General features: G+C 44.3%; 1 protein-coding gene across 17 annotated transcripts in view; it reads left to right on the top strand.

Moving 5' to 3' along the window:
- Positions 1-22,504, top strand: part of syne1b (spectrin repeat containing, nuclear envelope 1b) — a 504,374-nt gene that overhangs the window by 334,943 nt on the left and 146,927 nt on the right. For 13 of the 17 annotated variants that reach the window (XM_063056272.1, XM_063056279.1, XM_063056269.1 and 10 more), the window contains 8 exons: positions 5,410-5,532; positions 6,936-7,118; positions 9,256-9,399; positions 11,791-11,973; positions 12,365-12,505; positions 18,274-18,447; positions 21,080-21,241; positions 21,374-21,568. In XM_063056272.1, the coding sequence (XP_062912342.1) occupies positions 5,410-5,532; positions 6,936-7,118; positions 9,256-9,399; positions 11,791-11,973; positions 12,365-12,505; positions 18,274-18,447; positions 21,080-21,241; positions 21,374-21,568 (1,305 nt within the window). Of the gene's footprint in view, positions 1-5,409; positions 5,533-6,935; positions 7,119-9,255; positions 9,400-9,431; positions 11,262-11,790; positions 11,974-12,364; positions 12,506-18,273; positions 18,448-21,079; positions 21,242-21,373; positions 21,569-22,504 lie in introns of those variants that run through there. The other 4 variants (XM_063056276.1, XM_063056277.1, XM_063056278.1 and 1 more) reach the window with 4 other exon arrangements.

Consider the following 22,504-nt stretch of genomic DNA (forward strand, 5'->3'; position numbering starts at 1 on the left):
TTGTGCAGGATTCCCTAAAGGTTAATTTTCAGGTTGAGTCTGTGGTGAGGAAGGCAAATGCAGTGTTAGCATTCATTTCAAGGGGACTAGAATATAAAAGCAAGGAGGTAATGTTGAGTCTTTTCAAGCACTGGTGAGGCCTCAGTTGCAGTATTGTGAGCAGCTTTGGGCCCCTTATCTTAGAAAGGATGCACCAAAACTGGAAGAGGTTCAAAGGAGGTTCACAAAACTGATTTCAAGTTTGAATGGCTTGTTCACATGAAGAACATTTGATGGCTCTGGGCCTGTATTCTGCAGAATTCAGAAGAATGAGGGGCGACCCCATTGAAACCTACTTGATAGAGTGGATGTGGAGAGGATGTTTCCTATGTTGAGAGAGATTAAGACTAGAGGACACAGCCTCAGAATAGAGGGGCGTCCTTTAAGTACGGAATTTCTTTAGCCAGTGAGTAGTGAATCTGCGGAATTCGTTGCCACAGCTAGCTGTGGAGGCCAAGCCCTTATGTATATTTAAGGTAGAGGTTGATAGATTCTTGACTGGTCAGGGCATGAAGGGATACGGGGAGAAGGCAGGAGACGGGGACTGAGAGGAAAATTGGATCAGCCATGATGAAATGGCAGAGCAGACTTGATGGGCCAAATGGCCTAATTCTGCTGCTGTATCTTATTGTCTTAAGGTCTATGTTTTTTTTTGTGGCAGCAGTACAGTGCATACATAAAATTAGTACAGTACTGTGCAAGAGTCTGAGGCACCCAATCTTACATATATGTGCCTCAGACTTTTGACTTTTGCACAGTACTGTAGATGTATGTTTAGGGAGTATTATGGACAGCTCCAAAGCCACATTACACGCTGCCACCTGCAAGGACTTTCCTCTTCACACACCAGCTCAATACCAGAACAATTTGATGGAGCTTTGTGTAAGGAACTGAGAACAGAGTGGTTACTGCTTTTGTACAGATTACTAAGAAAAGAGAGTAAGATGTGGCTTAATATAAATTATTAATATTATCTAGGTTTTCAATAGGAACAGTGCAGAGAGATTCCTTCCACTTGTGTGGAATACAAAACATGAGCCCATTGTCATGATAGTCACTAATCTAGTAAGAAACTCAGGAGAACCTTGGCTTTCATTTGTAATTTTATATAAGTAAACTTATAATTTAAGATATTTAGTGTTTTGACAATCCGTTAATTAGAAAATAAATTACCTATGTATGATATAAAGCTGCCCACTGAAGACAGAGAAATTACTTGGAATATGTAAAGCCTGCCTTCCTTTACCCTTAAATACTTAAATTCAATAGCTGTAACAATGACTCTTGATTTACAGAGATTCTGAATGGGAGTTAATTGTGTTGTACTTGAATGTATTGGGTGTTATTCAACAAATTTTACTTCCCAGTGCAGTAACATTATGCCTCATTGGGAACTATATAGAGGATTTTAGTCCCTAAAATTTAAGCTGTAATTGCATTTTAAGACTGATGTCTATGGTTTTCTGACCACAGTCCATGTATGGAGTATAGACTGGTGATGCGCAGTAGCTTGAGAAGTCCATTGGCTGGTTCATGTTTCAAAGGTACACTTAAAGTCAGAGAAGTGTATACAATGTCCACCCTGAAATGCTTTTACTTCGCAACCGCCCACAAAAACAGAGGACTGCCCCAAAGAACAAATGACAGTTAAATGTTAGAACCCCAAAGTCCCCCCCAGCTCCTCCCTCCCACGCGTAAGCAGCAGCAAAGTAACAATCCCACCTCCCTCACCAGCAAAAAAAGCACTGATGCCCTCCACCGAGCTCTCAAGCGTGCAGCAAAGCAACAGCAAAGACACAGACTTGCAGTACCCCAAAGACTACTCGTTCACCCGGTATTCCATACCACAGGCTCTCTCTCTCCCTAATAAGGGAGAAAGGGGTGTCTCCGTTTCACAGCGAGAGGGGAAACATAACAAACAAATTGCTGGTTTACGATGTTAAAAGTCCATTCTGTTGCTTTTTCCAAGCTCTGTGCCCAAAGATCTCAGGTCTCTGAGCACACAGCCAGAGATCTTCTGTCTCCCATGACACACTGACCTTCGATCCGTCTGTCTCCTGAGTCACAAGATCCCAGGCCTCCGAAGGCAAGCTAAGCTCTTAGGCCGCATCCTTGGCATGTCGGATAATGGCCAGTCGTGAAACCCCAAGAGCGGATACCGTTCCCACAAAGAACCAAAGTCAGCGTGTAACTTCAGGTCTGGGTCTTCGAAAGAACCCTGAAAGGGAAAAATAGAAATATTAAAGATAGAAATAGAGCTGTTTCCTCAATAATCATTATTAGGTTTTTTTCAGTACCGAGATTCATATAGTTATTTCCATTTACAACGTGGAATAGGCCCTTGGAGCTGCATCACCCAGCAATCCCCTACAACCCCGATTTGACCTGAACCTAATCACAGGACAATAAACTCTTCAGTGAAATGGATAAACTTCTTTAAAGTCATGACCATTGTAAGATATAACATTACCATGTTCATTGTCCAGTTATGGGATGTGTTCCAGAATAATACCAAACAATTAAAAAAAACACAACACAGATACAGCAGTCACAATCTGGATTGATGCCATGATGTGAGAAAGTTGAATGCTGAGAAACATCTTAATCATATCACCGATATCCAGAGTTGATGATCTTTTATTGTTTTTTGAAGGAAATAGGATTGCATTTAACTGATAATGATCTATACCTGATCCTATATTTTTACTCAGCCAGTCAATTGTCATTTTAATTATTCATATAGCAACTTTAATACAATAAAACTTAGTAACATTTTTCACAGGAGCTGTATTAATTAACATTGATCCATATTGTAAGATATTGACATCTCTGTGAGGAGGTGAGGGAACCAGAAGGCTGTGGGAGGAAGTTCCAGTGTTTATTGTACTAATCAAACAAAGGACAGGAAAAACACTATTAATTTCCTGAGGAGGGGGATTGAAGCTGAATAACTGGTGTTAAAGTGTAATGGCTTGTAACAAAAGTGAGATAGACTGTGTAGCTATGATGGTGTTGGAAGTGGAGCGAATATGGTGGGAATACAGGCAAAAGCAGGAATTAAAGCATGGTCATTCTATCATCTAGACTTGCTGATTGAACAAATGTGTTGGGAAGGGGAAGCTTAATCAGGACCTTTTGTCCTGTTGCTAAGCAGTTGATAGATTCAGTTCACTTGGGGTCTATTTTTCATTGGCCTGTGGTCTTCCATTGTCCCCTGCTTGTCTTTAAGGTGTAGACCAGGGGTCCCCAACCCTTTTTTGCACCATGGACCTGTTTAATAATAACAATATTCTTGAGGACCGGCCGAGGTGGGGGGGGGGGCGGGGTGTTAATCACGACCGGACTATACGTGGTAAGTCGACTGTAAGTCACTTAGTCACTTATAAGTGGCTAATACACCCAATTTCGTTTCTAAAAGGGTTTATCTAACAAATTTAATATTAAACACACAGCGCATATTTTCCTCGCATGAATATTGATAAGTCAATTATAAGTCAATAGCATCATAACATTTTAAGTAATGTTTGGATATTAAACACACAACGCATATTTTTCTCGTATGAACATATAAAATCATTGCAACACACCAATATCGGTGAATCAATGGGAGCCCTGGGCTTGTTTCCCTGCAACAAGATGGTCCTATCGAGGGGTGATGGGAGACAGCGATACTCGAAGGGGGTTCCTTATGTCCAGTCTATTCTGCAATTTAGTTTTCGTTGCATTCATTGCAGAAAACTCTGCTTCGCAGAGATATGATGTTGGAAATGGAAGCAACGTTTTCAGTGCTTCCATGGCTATCTCAGGATATTGAGCCTTGACTTTGATCCAGAATGCCAGCAGAGATATTATGTCAAACATACTTTTCAGCCCGCCGTCATTTGCAGCTCGAGGAGATGATCTTTTTCCCGCGCTGATATGGATGATTCACCGGGGACATTCACAAATGGGTCACGGACCCATTCCCTTGCACGTCTTGGGTCACTGATGACCTCGCATGCGTAATGACCTTGCATGTGTTCATTCAACAGTGCATGACAGGGAATGAGGAAAGGTGCAGCTGACTCATTTCGTTTCCTAGCGGCCCGGTAGCACATGCTTTGCGGCCCGGTATCAGTCCGCGGCCCGGTGGTTGGGGACCACTGGCGTTGAGAGTACATCCTGTGGTAAGGGGTCGTGTGGGACTAGTGGAAGATGTTGTGTGCATGTTAGACAGTAGGACTAGAGAAGTGCAGACATTATGGGTTGAACTGGGGAGAAAAAACATATGGGGTCAGAATTGTGTCTTGGATGGATGAGTGTGAGAGTTTTATAATTTTGACATGCTGAACCGAGAACTGATGCTGTTCGACCCAGTGAAATAGGAATATAGGCAAAAATTCTCAGACCTACCGAGCTGAAAGATGGGGAGGAGATTCACTGGCCCTGGAAATAGTTGATTGTGGAGGGAACATTATTGAAGGTTTCAGCAAATGAAGGACAGAACTGAGGAGTGGAGGCATACAGGGTATCTATTAAATAAATAAATAAGTGTGTGTGTGTGTGTGTGTGTGTGTGTGTGTGCGCGCGTGCGCGCGGCTATATGCCTAAGACTTTTGCACAGAACTGTAGTAATTTTATGTATTGCACTGTATTGCTGCCACAGGAAAAAAAAACAAATTTCATGACATGTGAGTGAAGGTAAATCTGATTCTGATATGGGTCCCTGTTGTGGGAAGGAAGCTGGGAGAGGGGAATCATGGTTGGGAAAAGGGGAAGGGAGAGGGGAGGAAGCAGGAAGCACCAGAGAGAAATCCTGTAATGATCAATAAACCAATTGTTTGGAATCAATTGACCTTGCCTGGTGTCTCAGGGCTGGGTGTGTCTACACCCGTGCCATCACCCACCCCTAGTATTCCTTCTCTGCCACTTGTCCCACAGCTCTCCCATGGCACACCACCCTGACCATTCCCGACATCCATTGCTCCCACCAGATTTACAAACTCTCTTTCCGCTCCACGTTGACAAGTACAGCACTGCGCACTGGTCTTCAGCATCCTAGCTCTACATATGCATCTAAGACTTCTGCATAGTGGCAGAAATATCCATATATGCCATCTTGATATTGAGGTTAGAGGAGGAGATTATTACATGGTACAAAATTGGCCCACTTACCTCCACCAAAATCTCCTGTTAGGGTAGAACAAGAGCCGGCAATCTAAATCGTATCAGATTTTTTCCCAGAGGGCCAAGTTTTTCAGATGAGATTAACTGTGTTGCTCTTTATCAAACAATGTTGGGAAGGACTAAGTCTGCAGCGAGAATGCATCACTGCAAACTGAGAAGTAATGGGTAAGTGACATACATTGTGCTAATTTGTGTATCCCACAGGATATGGAACAGTTTGAGACAGAGGTGAAGGGACTGCAAGCAATGGTGAAGCAGGCACAAGTGACTTTGACCTCTCCTGAGCTCGCTCGCCTGTGTCTTAAGGAGCAACTTTTCCAAAGACAGGTACCAGATATAGAAAATGCCATTTGAATTTGTGCTTGTGAGGAGTTATTTAAAAGAGTGATCCAGTTCATCACATGACCCTGCTCTTACACCACAGACCTGTCGGTAAATTGTCCTTCCTTAAGGATTTATTCAATTCATGCTGAAATTTATTTGATCCTCCTTCCATCATCATTTCAGGTTAACCTTTGCTGCCTAAGAGAATTCCTCTTATCTATTCATTTTTATTTGTTTTGGCAATTTATGTTCCCGGCAGGAAGATTCTGAAAACCATCTATCGAATCAAAATTCCCCGTAACAATGTGAAATCTTTGCAAACACCAAGCAGGCCAGTCTCTGCAGAAAGAGCAATAAAGCCAACACTTTAGGTTGAACACCTAAGGGTTATTGACTTGAAGCATTCGCCCTGCCTTTCCTTCTGCAGACACTGTGTGACCTAAACGTTCTATTTTTATTTCAGATGCCCTGTACCTGCAGTTTTTTTTTTGTTGTTTTCATTCGCTATAAAATCTTTTCCAGGGGTCCTGCTTGCAGGAAAACTACACTACAATTCCTCAGCTCACTACCTGATTAAGGTTCCTCATCAAAGACAGTCTCCCCCTTGGGACCTGAGTTCAGCAATTTTTACATGCACCAAAATATTATATCAGCTGAGACAACTTTGGCTGTTTTCAGCGTATGCCCAACACTCAGTCATCAAGGCTGCTTTGTAGACAGTTTATTCGATAGGACTTCCACAGTCTGTAGGACCGAAGCACCTGTTAGTAAAGTTTCTTTGGCATAGAACCATGCTGTATCTGTGCATTACCATTTACACCCCCACCCCCCAGTGTAAACCCACAGGTCCCAATATCCTTAGTGATTCAGCTCCATCAGTTTCCGTGGTGGGGTAGAAGTCCTAAGAGGGAAATTGCCTCAGATCCTGGCGAATGGGATCCATTCATGGCAAAGGGTGCTATCATGAATACTAGTGTGGCACTGTAGATCAGGCTTGGGGTGGGGGAGATGAATCCACTTTTATTACTTTTACTTTTATCCTACAGAGTTTCAGAGATTCTGCCCAGTTGCAGGTTCTGCAGTTTTTATGCGGGTTTACAGGACAGTAGTTTTCAGGATCCTTTGGGAACTCTGTCCCCAGCCAACAATGTCCAAAATCACTTTTTGGAAGCTGAGTGAAGATAGATGGACATCAAACCCCTTCAATACACCTGCGAAGGAGATGGAATCCCAGTGGGAACCAGCTTCATCCTAGATCTGTGTAAAGCTCCCATCTCCCATTCAGCACTCCACCACCACCACCCCCCCCCCAGTAATTTTGAATTATCTTTTGATCCGTGCCCAACGACGGAACATTCAGGTGCAGTGTCTCCTTTAGACTGACGGTGTGGTTTCTGTCTGGCTAGAGGTTGCTGGCTGACATGGAGGGATTCAAGCAGAAGGTGCAGGCTGTGCAGAGACATCAGGCTGCCCTGCGAATTCCAGAAGAAACAGTCACCAATCTGCCCATCTGCCAGACTGCGCTGAAGCTGCAGGAGGAAGCCAGTCGTCTGCAACACACTGCCATCCAGCAGTGCAACATCCTACAGGTGGGCTTGAGTCGGGCATGGTCAAAGCCCACAGTGACGCGGTTGTGAGTCGCTCCTAGTAGGTGGAAGGTTGGGGCTGCGGAGGTGGGTGAGTGGTGTAACTTGGTAACGCAGCTTGTCTCATGTCCTGTCACTGAACCCCCACCCATCCCCACTGAGGCACAGTGGCTACGCCGCAGCTACTCACCATGACTGCCATCACCCTGAGGACAAAGGGGAGAACAGGACATTTATGCCACCCCAGAGTGGAATGGGTCAGTGCCCTTCATCACCCTCTCTGGTGGTTACAGTGATGAGACGTAGGAAGTAAAATGCTGGAAACCTTCCAGCAGGTCAGGCAGCATCTGTGGCAAGAGGAACAGAGTGAATGGATCGGGTCTGAGGCTCCTTGCCAAAGAAGGATCTAACAAAGGAGCTCGGGCCTGGTAAGTTAACTCTATTTCTCTTTCCACCGATGCTGCCTGACCCGTTTCCAGCGTTTCTGGGTTTTCCAGCATCAGCAGTTTTCTTTTAATTTCTGCTGTTTTAGGAAGGCTCACCAGCACTTTCTCAAGTAGTTCCAGTATATATCTAAGCAACAGACACACAAAATGCTGAAGGAACTCAACAGGCCAGGCAGCATCTATGGAAAAGAATAAACAGTCGATATTTCGGGTCCAGACCCTTAATCAGGACATCTTGTTTGTGATTGGACAGTATATATCTATTTACTTTTCTATATTCCCTATAATAACAATTTATATTCCTCCATTCGGTTTTGTTCATGAGCCCGTCCAAATGTCTCTTATGGGTTGCAACTGTGTTTGCTTCCATCACCTCCCCTGGAGTGCTTTCCGAGCACCTACCACTCTGTGTGCATGCGTGTGTGTGTGTGTGTTTAAAAAAAACAAGCAATAAATGCTGGCCTTTTCAGCAACACTCACATCACAAGAATGATCACTTAAAAATGGACAGCTTAACCTCAGTGCACTGTGGTCTTTGCTTGAAAAATTCTCTCTCCCAGTTTCCTAAACAAACTGCTGTGAGGAAAAAGAGAGATATGAGTGTTTGGTTAAATAAATGCTACTCTTGCAGTGAATCTCACTCGGTTTCAGTCAGAGGTGAACATGCAACAGGAACAGGCCCTTCAGCCCACAAAATCTGTGCTGACCATGATGCCAATTTAAGCTCATCCCGTCCAAGTGCACGTGCTCTCTATCTCTCCATCCCCTGCCTGTCTAAATTCCTCTTAAAGGTTGCCAGTATATCTATATAATATCTATCCCTATATCTATATTATATCTATCTCTCCATCCCCTGCCTGTCTAAATTCCTCTTAAAGGTCGCTATTACATCTGCTTCCACCACTTCCCCTGGCATCAAAATCAACAGTCAAGGTCAAGTTTAATGTCATCTTGCACAAAAGTTTATTTGCGACATCACAGGCACATAGCATCGTAATAAGCAGCATTCACAAGAATAAACTATAACAATTTTTATTGGAAAGAGTTAGAACAAAAGGGAAGTCCATTTTAGTCCAAAGTGGTCACAGCATTGCTGAACTGTAGTGATTAGGGTATTGGTGGTTGGTTCAAGAACCGAACAGTTGAAGGGAAGTCGCTGGACTTGAACCTGGTGGTGTGTGCCTCCTGCCGATGGTAGCAGTGAGAAGATGGCATGGGCTGGGTTGTGGGGATCTTTGATGATAGATGTTGCCTTCTTGAGGCTCCACCTCCTGTATGTACTACCAGTGGTGGGGAGGGATGTGTCCATTAGGCAGAATCCACACCTCTCTGCAACTTCTTATGTTCCTAGATACTTTTGATTGGTGTATCAAACCATGATTCAACCAGTCAGGATACTTTCAACAATACAGCTATTAAAGTTTGGTGACAAGCCAAACCTGCTTAATCTCCTAAGAAACAACTGTCCTTTCCCTACGATTGTGCCCATGTGCTACGGCCATCATGTAGTTCTCCTTTAAACTTCTCCCTCTCTTCACTTAAATCTATACCCTCAATTATTTTATATTTCCATTCTGGGTTTGATTTCCACAAGAACAGAATTGAAATGTGTAAGATGGGTCCTTTACATTAGCAACTCGAGAAAGTTTGCCAAATGACAAAGCAATTATTTAGTGTTTAATTTTGTGCTGCAGGAGGCAGTAATTCAATACGAGCAGTATGAACAGGAGATGAGGCACCTCCAACAGCTGATTGAGAGGGCGTACCGCGAGATCCAGGAAAGGCCTGTGTCTACCAGCAACATTCAGCAGCTGCAGGCCCAGATCTCCAGGCATGAGGTAATTGCACGTTATTCAGTACCAAAGGGCAGTTCAGCAGTGCTTACAAAGCCTGCAGTTTACTGCTGCATCAAATAAAGGCAGGACAGGTGTACACCGGGTGCTGTGGATGTCCCAGAGAGGCTATTGATAGTGTTTTTGAAACAAAGCCAGCTTTTCTAGAATCAGTTTATGCACAGGAATATCTCATGATTATTAATCAGATGGAGACATAGAAACTGCAGCACGAGGCAGCCATTTTGCCTGTCAGCAGTGCTCCCTCTTTGAAAGGGTTAAACATGTCTAATCCCACATGCCTGCCTTTGATAGAAATACTCAGCAGGCCAGGCAGCATCCACGCAGAGAGAAACAGGATGATAGTCCTTCACCAGTCAAGCACATGAACAGGGAATGATAGAATTCAGGGAATGATAGAATTCAGGAAATTTGTGTCTGATTTTACATTCTGTGTCAGATACTGAGAGATTTACCATTAAAATATACAAATCCACATTACATTGTGATACTTGTACACCTCGGGGTTCAGTTCATTCCAATTGAAATTATTTTCATTGCTTATTAGTCTTATTTACTATAAAGCAATCTTGCCTAATACTGCAAATTTACTTGCATTCAACATCTTAAGTTTTAAATATAGGTGGAGGCTTAATTTTAAAATTATATTTAATTCTTCTTTACTTGCCAATCTTTCCATTTATTTCATTTTCTATACCTGAAATAGGTTTTCTATTTTCAATTCCATGCCTAATATAAACTCATCCGTGTGCCCGGCTGAATAGATATGCCATTGTTTGCCTTGATAACGTAAGCCCTGCATCTCAGAAGTTATCTTGGACCGCCCTCCGCGTGACTATAGTTTATTGCTAAGGATCTCTGCGGTCACGGCTATGTGTTGTGAACAAGATCACTCATCTTCAGCTGCTCACCACATTATTAAAGTGCGAAATTGTTTTAATTACCCACCAGAAAAGAACAAGGCTTGTCCTGTCCACAGTCGCTATTTAATGCACGGATTTAGTTATCGCCACAGCATCTCTGGTGCTTAATATTATAAAGCACGGGATTGTATTCCCTTTGATTCCAGTTATTTTTGGCAATTTTAAAAAAAATCTTTTTTTGTAATTCATCTGATTATTAGGTGTTTACTTCATTATACTTTTTATTCCCTTTTTCTGTCCACCAAGTAAAACAAAACCCTTGTTAATGCTGGAAATTTGAGCTAAAAGCTGGATTTTTCATACACAGCATGTTAGGATGCATCTGTACGGAGGGGCACAAAAGGTGGAACGGAGTTCACTGTTCCGGATTATTATACTTTGAGAAAGAAACTCGTTTGTTTGACAAGTTAATTTTTTTCTCTACGTTTTGCTCTGCTTGTTAACGATCGTTTATTTCAATTGCTGAACGAGACACAGTTGCTGGTCTTTTGAATAGGGCCCCCTGCAGGGAGCGCGGCACCGATCTCAATCGAGAGAGACGGTGCAAAAGCCCGTAAGAAATCTGCGGTTAAAGATGTAATCGCTTCTGACTCCGGGATCCGGGTTAGTGAGACGGAGTACGCGCCGGTCGCTGCGCACAAAATGAGTGTCGTCGCAGTATGTCAGAAGTAGTTTGGAGATAACGGCACTGTCGGGTGGTGATGTTGCAGGAGTCGCTTTCTCGTACCACCTTGGTGCTGGCGAACAGAGTGATAGACCAAAGTGAAGCGGAACGAGTCTCCTTCCTCCGGGGAAATTTCAGTCTGCTTCCGTCCACTCACTGTTAAAGGCTGCTTTTACCACCATTGACTGACCGTGGGGAGAGCGCCGGCCGCCAGCCGCCCGCTCGGCTGCATCAGACCCAGTGCTCCCGGCAGCGAGCCGGTGAGTCAGCTGCACCCGGGACCTGCAAACGGAGGCGGATAGGGGAAGACGTGGCGTTTGTAGTGCACCGCGCCAGCCCACTAACGCAGACTTGAGCCCCGTTCGGCTTCTGAGAGTTAACATCCCAAACAACCTCGACGCCATGTGACCCGTTGTTTTCCAGCTATAACCATCTGCCTTCCCTTCAGCACAAAGGGTAAAGCACCTGGCTGTGTGCCTCTCTGCTGCTAGTGTTGGGACGCCTTCTCTGAACGGGGCAATGGGAGATGGTTAGAGATTACTCAAATTATTTCCTGTTTGTGCCGTGCAGATTGCCTTTAGAGGTTGTGTTGTTAGCTCCTGTGCTGCGCACTCCACCCCTAGCCCTCATCCTGCAGGCGGAGCCCAACTGTAGTCGCTTGGTTTCAGACATGTTCATTGTAAGAGGGACTGAAAAAGAGGAGGAGCTGAGCGTGTTGCGTGTCCGAGCGGCAGACGGGATTCCTAAATTGTCTCTTTGATATCCCCCCCCCCGCTCCGCCCTCAACAGGACTTCGCGCAGAAAATCAAAGGCTACCAGGAGCAGATAGCGGCACTCAACACCAAGTGCAAGATGTTAACCATGAAGGCGAAGCACACCACCATGCTGCTGACGGTCACCGAGGTGGAGGGGCTGGAAGAGCTGGATGGGGAGCCCCTGCCGGCACACTCGGCCCACCCTTCCGTTGTCATGGTAGGCTCTGCTAACTCTCCTTGCCAGCGGTGCGCGCATTGGTTGCAAATTCAAAACGTAGTCATCGCCCACTCTCCCGCTTTGATAAACTGTCGGATCTCTCTGCTAGTCGCTTGTGAGTTAGTCCTCTTGCGTTAGCATGCTCCCTCCCCGGTAGATTTTTATAGTCACTGAGTCCTGGCACTCTGGGGTGGGCGTGCGTTGATGCTAATCTTCCTGTGTTATTGCCTTCAGTGTTTTTTTAAATTTCATGTCGCTGGAGGGAGGTTGTAATGTTTTCAATAGTTTGTGCTTTACTGTGTGATCATATGTAACTTTCATCCTGATTTCTCTCCCTCTTTCTTTATCTCTCTCTCAATGAATCGTCTCTCTTCTGCCCGGCTTGTATCAGATGACAGCCGGGCGCTGTCACACCCTCCTCTCACCTGTCACAGAGGAGTCTGGGGAAGAGGGGACCAACAGCGAGCTTTCCTCTCCGACAGCTTGTCGCTCTCCCTCACCTGTGGCTAATGCTGATGTGTCTGTTAACCAGGTATTATCTTCTGCTCAATCCTTCATCCTCATGGCATGCTCGACCACGAGTTAGACATCCCATTTACTCCGACATAACGTAGGAAGGCGAAATCCTGTTGTTCCTAATGGTAATTGTTAGTCCTATGGTCCTCAATCTCCTCCAAACGAGGTGGTTAATACCACGTCTAGGTGGAATCCTGGGTTGATGAACTTAATAAGTCAATGATATTCACAAGACAACATTGTGGGAGAAACGAGACTGCAAGTGCTGGAATCTGCAGTGACAATCTATTTGCCAGAGGAGTTCAGTGGTTCAGACAGCATCTTGTCAGCCCTGGGGGTGGGGGGGGGAACTTTTTCATGCTTTGGGGCAAAAGCCTGCATCAGTACTCTAGGAGTATAGTGATGCTAAAAATTCTGTAAAATGTTCTCTATTTCTGCATACATGTGACCTAAAATGTGATCAGATCTTTACATGTCCTAAAATTAGATAAAGAGAACTCGATTAAATAAGTAACACAAATGTTATACTTGTTCATTTACTTATTGAGAAAAAGAACCAATATTACATGTATTTGTTGGAAAAGATATGTGAATCTCTGGGGTAATGCCTTCTACAAAAGCTATTTGGAGTCCGGTGTTCCAGTCAATGAGATGAGATTGGCATCTGGGTTGTAAAGGTGCCTTGCCCTATATATTTAAAAAAAAGACACACCAGGTCAGGTTACTGACAGAGCCTGCGCTTCTCAAGAAACATCTGTTTATGTGCACCATGCCTTGATCAACACAGCTTTCAGAGGACCTTAGAAGAAGATTTGTAGAGATGCATGAAGTTGGAAAAGGTTACAAAAGCACTTCTAAAGACCTGAATGTTCATCAGTCCACAGTAAGAGAAATTGTCTACAAATGGAGGAAACTCAGTACTGTTGCTACTCTCCCTAGGAGTGGGCATCACACCAATAGCATAACATGCAAAGCTGAAGGAGAAGAAAAAGAACCCAAGGGTAACAGCAAAAGACCTGCAGAAATCTCTAGAACTTGCTGAAGTCTCTGTTCATGTATCCACTATAAGAAAAACAGAACAAGAATGGTGTTCATGGAAGGACACCACGGAGGAAGTCACTGTTCTCCAAAAAAATACATTACTGCACGTCTCAAGTTTGCAAAAGACCACCTGATATTCTGCAGTGCTTCGGGGCAATGTTCTGTGGACAGATGAGACAAAAGTTGAACCTTTTGGCAGAAATGCATATTGTTATGTTTGGAGGAAAAAGGGCACGGTACACCAACACCAAAACCTCATCCCAACTGTGAAACATGGTGGAAGGAGCATCATGATTAGGGGCTGCTTTGCTGCCTCAGGGCCTGGACAGCTTGCAATCGTTGAGGGAACAATTAATTCAAAATTGTATCGAGACATTTTACAGGAGAATGTCAGGGTAGCAGTCTGTCACCTGAAGCTTAATAGAAGTTGGATGATGCAACAAGACAATGATCTAAAAGACAAGAGTAAATCAATGACAGAATGGTTTAAAAAGAAGAAAATTATGTTTTGGAATGGGTGCGTCAAAGTTCAGAACTTAATCCTATAGAAATGTTGTGGAAGGACCTGAAGCAAGCAGCTTATGCAGTAAGGAGGAATAGCCTAAAATTCCTCCAGGCTGATGTCCAGGAGTGATCAACAGTTTCCAGAAATGTTTGGTTTAAGTTATTGCTGTACAAGGGGGTCACACCAGTTACTGAAAGTAAAGGTTCACATACTGTTTTCAAAAAATACATGCAATATTGAATTTTTTTCTCAATAAATAAATGAACAAATATAAAGTTTTTTGTGTTATTTATTTAATTGGGTTCTCTTTGTCTAGTTTTAGTACCTGAGTGAAGGTCTGACCACATTTTAGGGTCACATTTATGCAGAAATAGAGAAAATTCGACAGGGTTCACAAACTTTATAGCACCACTATCTCTAGTTTAGTGTCATAGACAAAACCATCTTCAGTTATAATAACGGAAGCAGGGATATTTGCTGAAGATTGGACAATGATCAGCATCATTTGTGACATCTCAGATAATGAAACAGGTCACTGAAATGCGGCAAAACCTGGACAATAACTAAGTTCAGTCTGATGATGGTAATTTACATTTGTGCCCTCCAAATGCCAAGCAAAGACAATGTCCAGCCATAGAAAATCCAGTATCACCCCCTGGCACTCAATGGCATTACCATCACAGAACTCCCCTCTGTCAATATCCTGGCTCTTACCATTGACCAGAAACTGATCTGGAGTAGCGATACACTGTGGCGACAAGAGCAGGCATGAGGCTAAGATTCCTGTGGTGAGTAACTGCCTCTTAACTCCCCAGATCCTGTCCACTGTGTGTGTGATGGACAGATTGGAGAATGATAGAGTACTCTCTGCTGGATGAGTGCAGCTTCAGGAATGCTCCAGAAGCTTGACACCATCCAGGACTTGGCAGCTCACCTGGTCGGCACCTCATTCACTCACTCCACCTCTAATGTACAGTAGCAGCAGTGGGTACCATCTACGTAACTCACCAAGACTCCCTAGACAGCACCTTCTAATGCCACGACCTCTACCATCTAGAAAGGCAAGAAAAGAAAAAGTATGGGAGCACCATCAGTTAGAAGCTGCCCTCCAAGCCACATTCCATCCTGACTTGGAAATGTATTGCTGTTACTTCACCACAACTGGGTCAAAATCCCAGAGCTCCCTCTCTAATAGTATTTTAGGTATGCCCACACATGGACTGCAGTTGTTCAAGGAGGAAGCTCACCACTACCTTCTGAAGGGCAACCAGTGGTGGGCAATTAAGTGCTGGCTCAGTCTCTGAAGCTCACAGTCTTGACAGATTCTCCAGAAATGCAAGATCATTGGCTAATTGCCCAATCACCCAGTTCTCTAACTCATTTAATAAGCCTTCTTTCTGGTCCCATGTTTCATCCATTGAAGTGTGTACTTCCAGTCTCCTAATCCTGCCACAAAAGTCCACTGCTGGTTCACCTTTTGGTCTGCTGCTCTAATCCTCATCCATCACTCCTGCTAGTGCCTTAACTTGTTCACTGAATCCATCCCTTCATTCCTACTCTTCTACCAATATCTCTCTTGTTTAGGCAGTTAACCACTAACGGTAGGCAACTCCTCCACTGCATTAACTGGTCCATTATGTTACTTAGCAAAGTATATCTATCTACTTTCTGTAGACATTTTTACTTTACCCTGATTTCTCTGGGTCCGATGGGCACACTCTTAATATGTCGGGATGGATAGTCAATATTGCCTTGGTTGACATCATCTCTGAGCTACATCATGATATTTGCAGAGAGTTCCTCATTGGCTTTGTTTCAGGAGGCACTAAATACGAGTTGAAGCCTCAGATGATGGCATCAGACCTGGCATCTACTCTATGCCATCTTGGGCATGCGGGTAACAACAATTTAAACAAAGATACCTCCTTCCCTCTTTGGGAGCTGCCCTGACCATAACAGTCTCCAATTTGAATAGTACCATTCAACAGTGGAGAGGTCGCCAATGTCCTTCACCTTGTGACTGTAAACTGAAGAAGATATTAGGACAGGTGGATGAAAACTTGGTCAAAGTGAGATTAGGTGGTGGGGTGTTTAATGGAAGGAATTGTGGGATTGTGATCTGGCCAGTGATAGAGTAATGAAAAGTGGAGAACACTAGACAGAGGGGATTACAGAGCCAGTGTAGTTTGAGGCATGGAGGGACCTAAAAACAAGAAAGTGATTTTCTGTACTAGAGGTGCTGCTTGCTAGGGAACTTTGCAGATCACAAGCAGAGGAGATAGGTTATGGCAGCGGCTGTGGATGAGCTCAGTTTCACAGATGTATCAAGGTAGGCTGTTCACCTGGAGAACTTTGGATTAGTTAAGTCCTGCGATGGCATAGGCAGGGATGAGAACTTTGGAAGCAAAGGAGCTGTGGCATGGAGAATAGTGGTGCTACAGAGATGGATATTGGTGAGGGAGCAGATATGGAGTTAGAAGTTCAGCTTGATCACGACTATACAATGAGCCCAAGATGAGGCCACGTTATAGTAGAGGACCGATAGAGGTGAAGCAAGCACATCCTTGCCTAGTGTGGAGTGATGCCTGTGAGGAATGAAGGTGAGAAAACCAGAGCTGCCTTGGTGCCCGCACAATCACTTGGACCACCACATTTACGTGAATATCTGCTTGGGTGTTTCAGATGCAGCCTTTAGGTCACGTGGCTGGTCTTGATGTGCAGTGACCACAGACAGATGGTGAGAAATGATCGCTCAGTGTCACTGAATTTAGGGTTTGGGGGAGGGTTGTCCAGCAGGTATTAATATGGCAGTTTAAAGACCACAGGATGAATTTGCCCAGGCCAATCTGCATGTGAACTCGCCTCACCCCCTCGGTCCAAAAGAGAATAACTACAGAAGTGCCACAAAATGCTCTGGGGAAGATCGTCGCCCCTCTCTTTCCATTAATTCAGCATGGTGCATTTTCAGAAGACTGTTGTTTCCTTATTGTGGTTGGGTTAGTCTGAGGACACAGCACAGTAAAAGAAAGGCAGTTAGAGGTAACCATGGGCCCATGATGTGGCAGAAGCCGTTATGGCATCACTCCAGCCGTTTCTACACACTGTTCGCCAAAGGAAGATTGTGGTGATATGTAAACAGTAGGGTTGTCACCCTATCAAAATGCAATTCCTTCTGGTTGATGAGTATAGAAGAGAGGGAATCAGGAGCTTGTACCAATCCTCCAGCCAAAATGTTCAAACCAATGGGGATCTGTTAGTAACTGTATCTTTGTGGGAGCAAGGATTGCAGTTATGAGCTTGACGTAAAGCGTAGCATGTTGGGCAATGTGAAGATTGAGATTTAGAGTCACAGAGCAACAGGGAGATAAACTCTCGGCCCAAGTTGTCCATCCTGACCAGGATGTCCATCTGAGCTAATCCCATTTGCCTATGTTCTCCTGAACCATTCGTATTCATGTACCCATCCAAGTGTCTAATAAATGTTATTATTGTACCTGCTTTGACCACTTCCACAGCTTGTTCTGTGTATGCACCACCATTCAGTTTCCTTTTAAATCTTTCCTCTCTTATGCTAAACTTATGCCTTTTAGTTCTTGATCCCCAACCCCGGGAAAAGGGCTGAGTACATTCATTCCATCTATGCCCCTCATGATTGGATACACCTCTATAAGATACCCCTTCCAGTCTCCTAAATTCCATTGAATAAAGTCCTAGCCTGCCCAATCTCTCCCTATAACTCAGGCTCTTGAATCCTGACAACATTCTCTCAAGTCTTCTCTGCACTCTTTCCATATGATGTGTTTAATGAAATGTTTCCTCTAACAGAGTAACCAAAATTGTACACAATACTCTAGGTGCATCTTCACCAACATCCTGTGCAGTTGAAACATAATGTTCTATTTCCATTACTTGGTGCCCTGACTGATGAAGGCCAGTGTGAAAAATGTCTTCTTTACCACCCTATCGCCCTGAACACTGCTTTCAGCGAACTATGCACTTGTACTCCTAATTCCCTCCTTTCTACAACACTCCCCAGGGCCCTGACGTTCACTGTGAAAGTCCTACCCTTATGACCTGTGTCATCAAAGTTGCTAGTGTTGCTAATTATCCATGTAGGGATGGTCTGTAGGATCTGTTTTTTTCTGGCACTGAGGCATGTGTGGATATAGTTTATAATAATCCTTCGCCCCTGACCTCAGTAGGTGTGAGTCTCAATTTGTAAGTATTTATGTTTGTAGGATAGTGCTTATTACACAACGTTGTCTGCAGAAGATTTGCAGACAGCAGCCCCCGATGTTGCGGTCTTGAACAGTGCTGCATCTCTGCAGGAACCCACCGAGGCTGCACTGGGAGACCAGGCTTCTTCCAAGCTCGATGACCTTCAACGATCCTGGGAAACGCTGAAGAATGTGGTAAGATGGGCAAGATTATCTGTCTCCTTTATCCATGCTGGTTCCTTTTGCTCATTCCTGGCTGGAGTGGAGGCGGCTGATTGCCACCTGCATTTGAGCTTTATCATTTGTTTGTTGAATGCCCCCTTTGCAAGATTGGCATTTATTGCCCATCATAGTGGGCTGCTGGTGCTGCGATGCCTTCTTTAAATGCACGCCAGCTTAATATGACCAGAGGTTTGCAAGCTGTGTGAATGCACGCCAGCTTAATATGACCAGAGGTTTGCAAGCTGTGTGAATGGAGCTGTTGGATTCAGTCAGTGCCGGACTAATACAACCAATAGCAAGCATGATACTGGAAAAACTCAGCAGAGTCAGGCCGGACAGTGGAGATGAATGGACAACTGATGTTTTGGGTCAGGATATATACTGACCATCTCGCCTGTAGCTTTCAGGCCAGATGAATGATCTCGACCCATGATGTCAGCTGTCCATTTCCCTCCACAGATGCTGACTTGCTCCAGTTGAGTTTGTTCTCTTGTGCCTCTTAGTAGAAACAGCAGCTTGACCTTTACCTGTACCAAATTGATTTAAGCTGAATCCAAACTCCCAGCCTGCAGCAACAGGATATGAGCCAGTCACACCATCCCAGCCCAGCTGTCACCTGGAATCGGACGAGTACAACATGGGCTGTGGGTCAGAGTGGCTGTCCTTGTGCCATGTAGGAGCAGTCACTGTGCAGTGCGACGCTGAATCCTCTGACACTTCTAACTTTCTCTGTTAGCTCAGTATAAAGAAGCAGGGGCTGGACTACATGAGGAAGTCAGCTATCAGATAGTGCCTTCAGGGAGGTGGAAAGCTCCCGAGAGCTATTTGAATTTTGTTCCATTTTCTACGAGAGTATTACTAACTGGATAGCTATGGATGATGGTTTATTTTTGATTAAGGGGAAAAAAAATCCATATATAGAATGCTTGCAGTCACAAGAAGTTTCAATTTATGCATGGGTCAATTATCCAGATGATCTTTTATGGGATGTGGGATTTGCCTAAGTAGCATTGAAATCTCGCACTGAAAGCTGCCAAGGGAGTCTACACGTTCAATTGAGACAGTAGACAGGGACCAGGGCCTCAGTTTTTGTCTCATCTGAAGCACGTCATCCACACCACTGCTCTGGGATATTGGGTTGAGCATTGTACTCCGATTTCTCTAGTGGGATGTGAAATCTTAATCTTCTGACTTACGTGATGGTGTTACCTACTTGAGTGCATTCCTGAGGAAAGCAAGCCTTTGTCTGAAGAATGACAGTATTGTAACACAAGGAGACAGCTGGTTTGCCAGCGTGGTTACTTATTATACAGCAGATGCACGAACTGAGAGGGGATGTTGCAGGTAGTTCCTCGCCATTTTCTGCCCACACCCCCCACCCCCCAACGCCACCAAAGTCAGTCAGAACTTATCCAGATGGGAAAATCAGATGAGGCTCACAAAAGCAGTTCGGAAATTTGAAAGAAATTCATTGAAACGCTGACCAAACTTCATAAGTAAAACAATATAAATATAGGGGCTTGTAAATTGATATCACCTGCATATCCCAGTTGAAGAACGAGCTAGACACAGCAGTGTCATTTATGCAAACAACAGGAATAGCTTGTTACTTTGGCAACATTGTCACATAGCACAGGTCGAGATGATACATTTGTCTTTTAAATAAATACCTTAGGATTTCCATATAACCATCCTTTCCAAATTAAAGTCTGTTTAAATGATTCATCCTAGAATCAGAATTGGGTTTATTATCACTGGTGTATGTTATGAAATTTGTAGTTTTATGGCAACAGTACACTATAATATATACAAAACTATAACTTTTTAAAATATATTTCTTATAATAAGTAGTGCAAAAAAGAGCAAATTAGTGAGATAGTATTCATGGACTGTTCTGAAATTTGATGGCGGAGGGGAAGAAGTTGTCCCTAAAATGTTCAATGTGTGCCTTCAAGTTCCTGGACCACCACCTGATGGTAGTACTGAGAAGAAAGCATATCCTGGTGGTGGGGGTCTTCAGTGATGGATGCCGTCATTGTACTGTATTTTGAAGATGTCCTCGGTGGTGGGGAGGCTGCTGCCTGTGATGGAACGAGCTGAGCCTATAAACCTCGGCAGCTTTTTCCGATCCTGCGCATTGGCACCTCCAATCCAGATGGTGAGGCAACCAGTCAGAATGATCTCAATGGTACATTTGTAGAAGTTAAGTAGTGTTTTTGACTTGCCTATTCTCCTCAAACTCCTAATGAAATTTAGCTGCAGGCTCTGACACTGGGGTCCCATTGCACATTGGGATAGAAATTTCATTTAACCTTTCGGTCAGTTACAGGTTTAGCATGTGTTACACGTCTGTACATTACATTCATAATAATTTTGAAGTTTAAGCTTGTGTGCAGCTAGAAGAAGCACATCTTGCGTATGTCCCTCTGCAATGATGCTGAGCTGGGAGGAACCCCTGACCTCTGACCCAGAACTCTGTCAGCTACACTGCTTTCTGCACTACAGTTTCTGGGAAAGGCTCCTGGTCAAACGGGTCATGAATGGATGCAGTAGGTGCAGCGATGGCGTTGTGTGTGGTGTGAAAGTTAACCTCTCCGTGTTGCAGATCAGTGAGAAGCAGCGTACCCTGTACGAGGCCCTTGAACGGCAGCAGAAGTATCAGGACTCAGTGCAGTCAGTGTCGACCAAGATGGAGCTGATCGAGGGAAAGCTCGGTGAGGCGCTCGATACAGGCAAGAGTCATGACCTCCAGATGGCGGCACACCAGGTACGCCCCCCGATTAGTCAGTGGGCTCTGCTCTCAAGAGGCTTGTCTCCAAACTGCTGCAGGAATGACTCGGGTTCAGCTTGGAAAAGTGAGGATATTGAGACTCACCTTTGGGACGTTTGTGTGTCCTAGGGGCTGATGGAGGAGATCGTGACGCTTCAGGATGAGATCAACGAGCTGCAGATTTGCTTCGCGGAAGAGCTGGTATCGGACACAGTGGATGCTGACACTGCTGACCAACTAGCCATGCAGTCCACACTGACTGTCCTGGCGGAGCGCATGGCCACCATCAGGATGAAAGCCTTGGGAAAGAAACAACTTCTGGAGGTTTGCTGCAACTGAATTCTCTCCATTTTCACCTTTTTTTTTTGAGGGGTTCTGTTTTTATCAGGTGGAGTGATGAGCTGCTTCTGAGGGAGGCACCAGTTTCAAGGAGCTGAACGGGAACGGGGCTCCTTTAAGTTTGATGGGCTGAGAGGGACAGGGAGATAGCTGGTGAGAGGTTAAAGAGCCAGACTGTAGATCATAACAAGCGTATGTAAAGGATCCGGTTGTAAGCTAAGCAAATTTAGGCACTGTTCTTTTGGCAATGGTTGGAGCTCTCTGGTGGTAAAGGTACAACAGTAATGAAGACTGCACTTGAGAAGAAAAGGTCTGAGAACTGAGTTTAAGATGATGACTCTTAATGGAGAATCGTGGGAAGAAATGTAACTGATATGACCAAAAGGATTAGTATTGTTTGAATTGGCACATGACAACAGGACAGGCCGAGTATAAAGTGGAAGGAGAGAAACTTAGGAGGATTGAGGGAGTAACCTCTTGGTGAGAGGAAAATAAATTAGAAAGGGGCACAGAGTGTTAGGATCTTGGAAGTTGGCATTGTGGGCGGGGTTTGAAGGCTTTGTGGAAAGTGCTGCAGTTATTTTGTAGACTATGTCCACTGCAGCCGCAGGAGGTGATGGACATAAAACAGCACAGTGCATCGTACCTCTCTGACCCCTGCCATGACCAAATGCTTGTATTAAATGTGTTTGCTAATTGTTCAATTGTTTAGATGGTGGATGGTATACTATTTAAACATGATTGATTTCTCCTGGAAGATACTTGATTCTTCAGCATATTATTGGAACTGCATCCATCCTGATTAAGTGGAGAAAATATCTTTACATTATTGAAATACCTTGCAGCCTTCATGGAGTCAGGCAGTAAAATACAATACAGATTCTCTTTTACATCAAGAATTCTTTCCTCTCATTTCCCCCC

Source organism: Mobula hypostoma, chromosome 8, assembly GCF_963921235.1.
Source record: "Mobula hypostoma chromosome 8, sMobHyp1.1, whole genome shotgun sequence".
Classification (NCBI taxonomy): Eukaryota; Metazoa; Chordata; class Chondrichthyes; order Myliobatiformes; family Myliobatidae; genus Mobula; species Mobula hypostoma.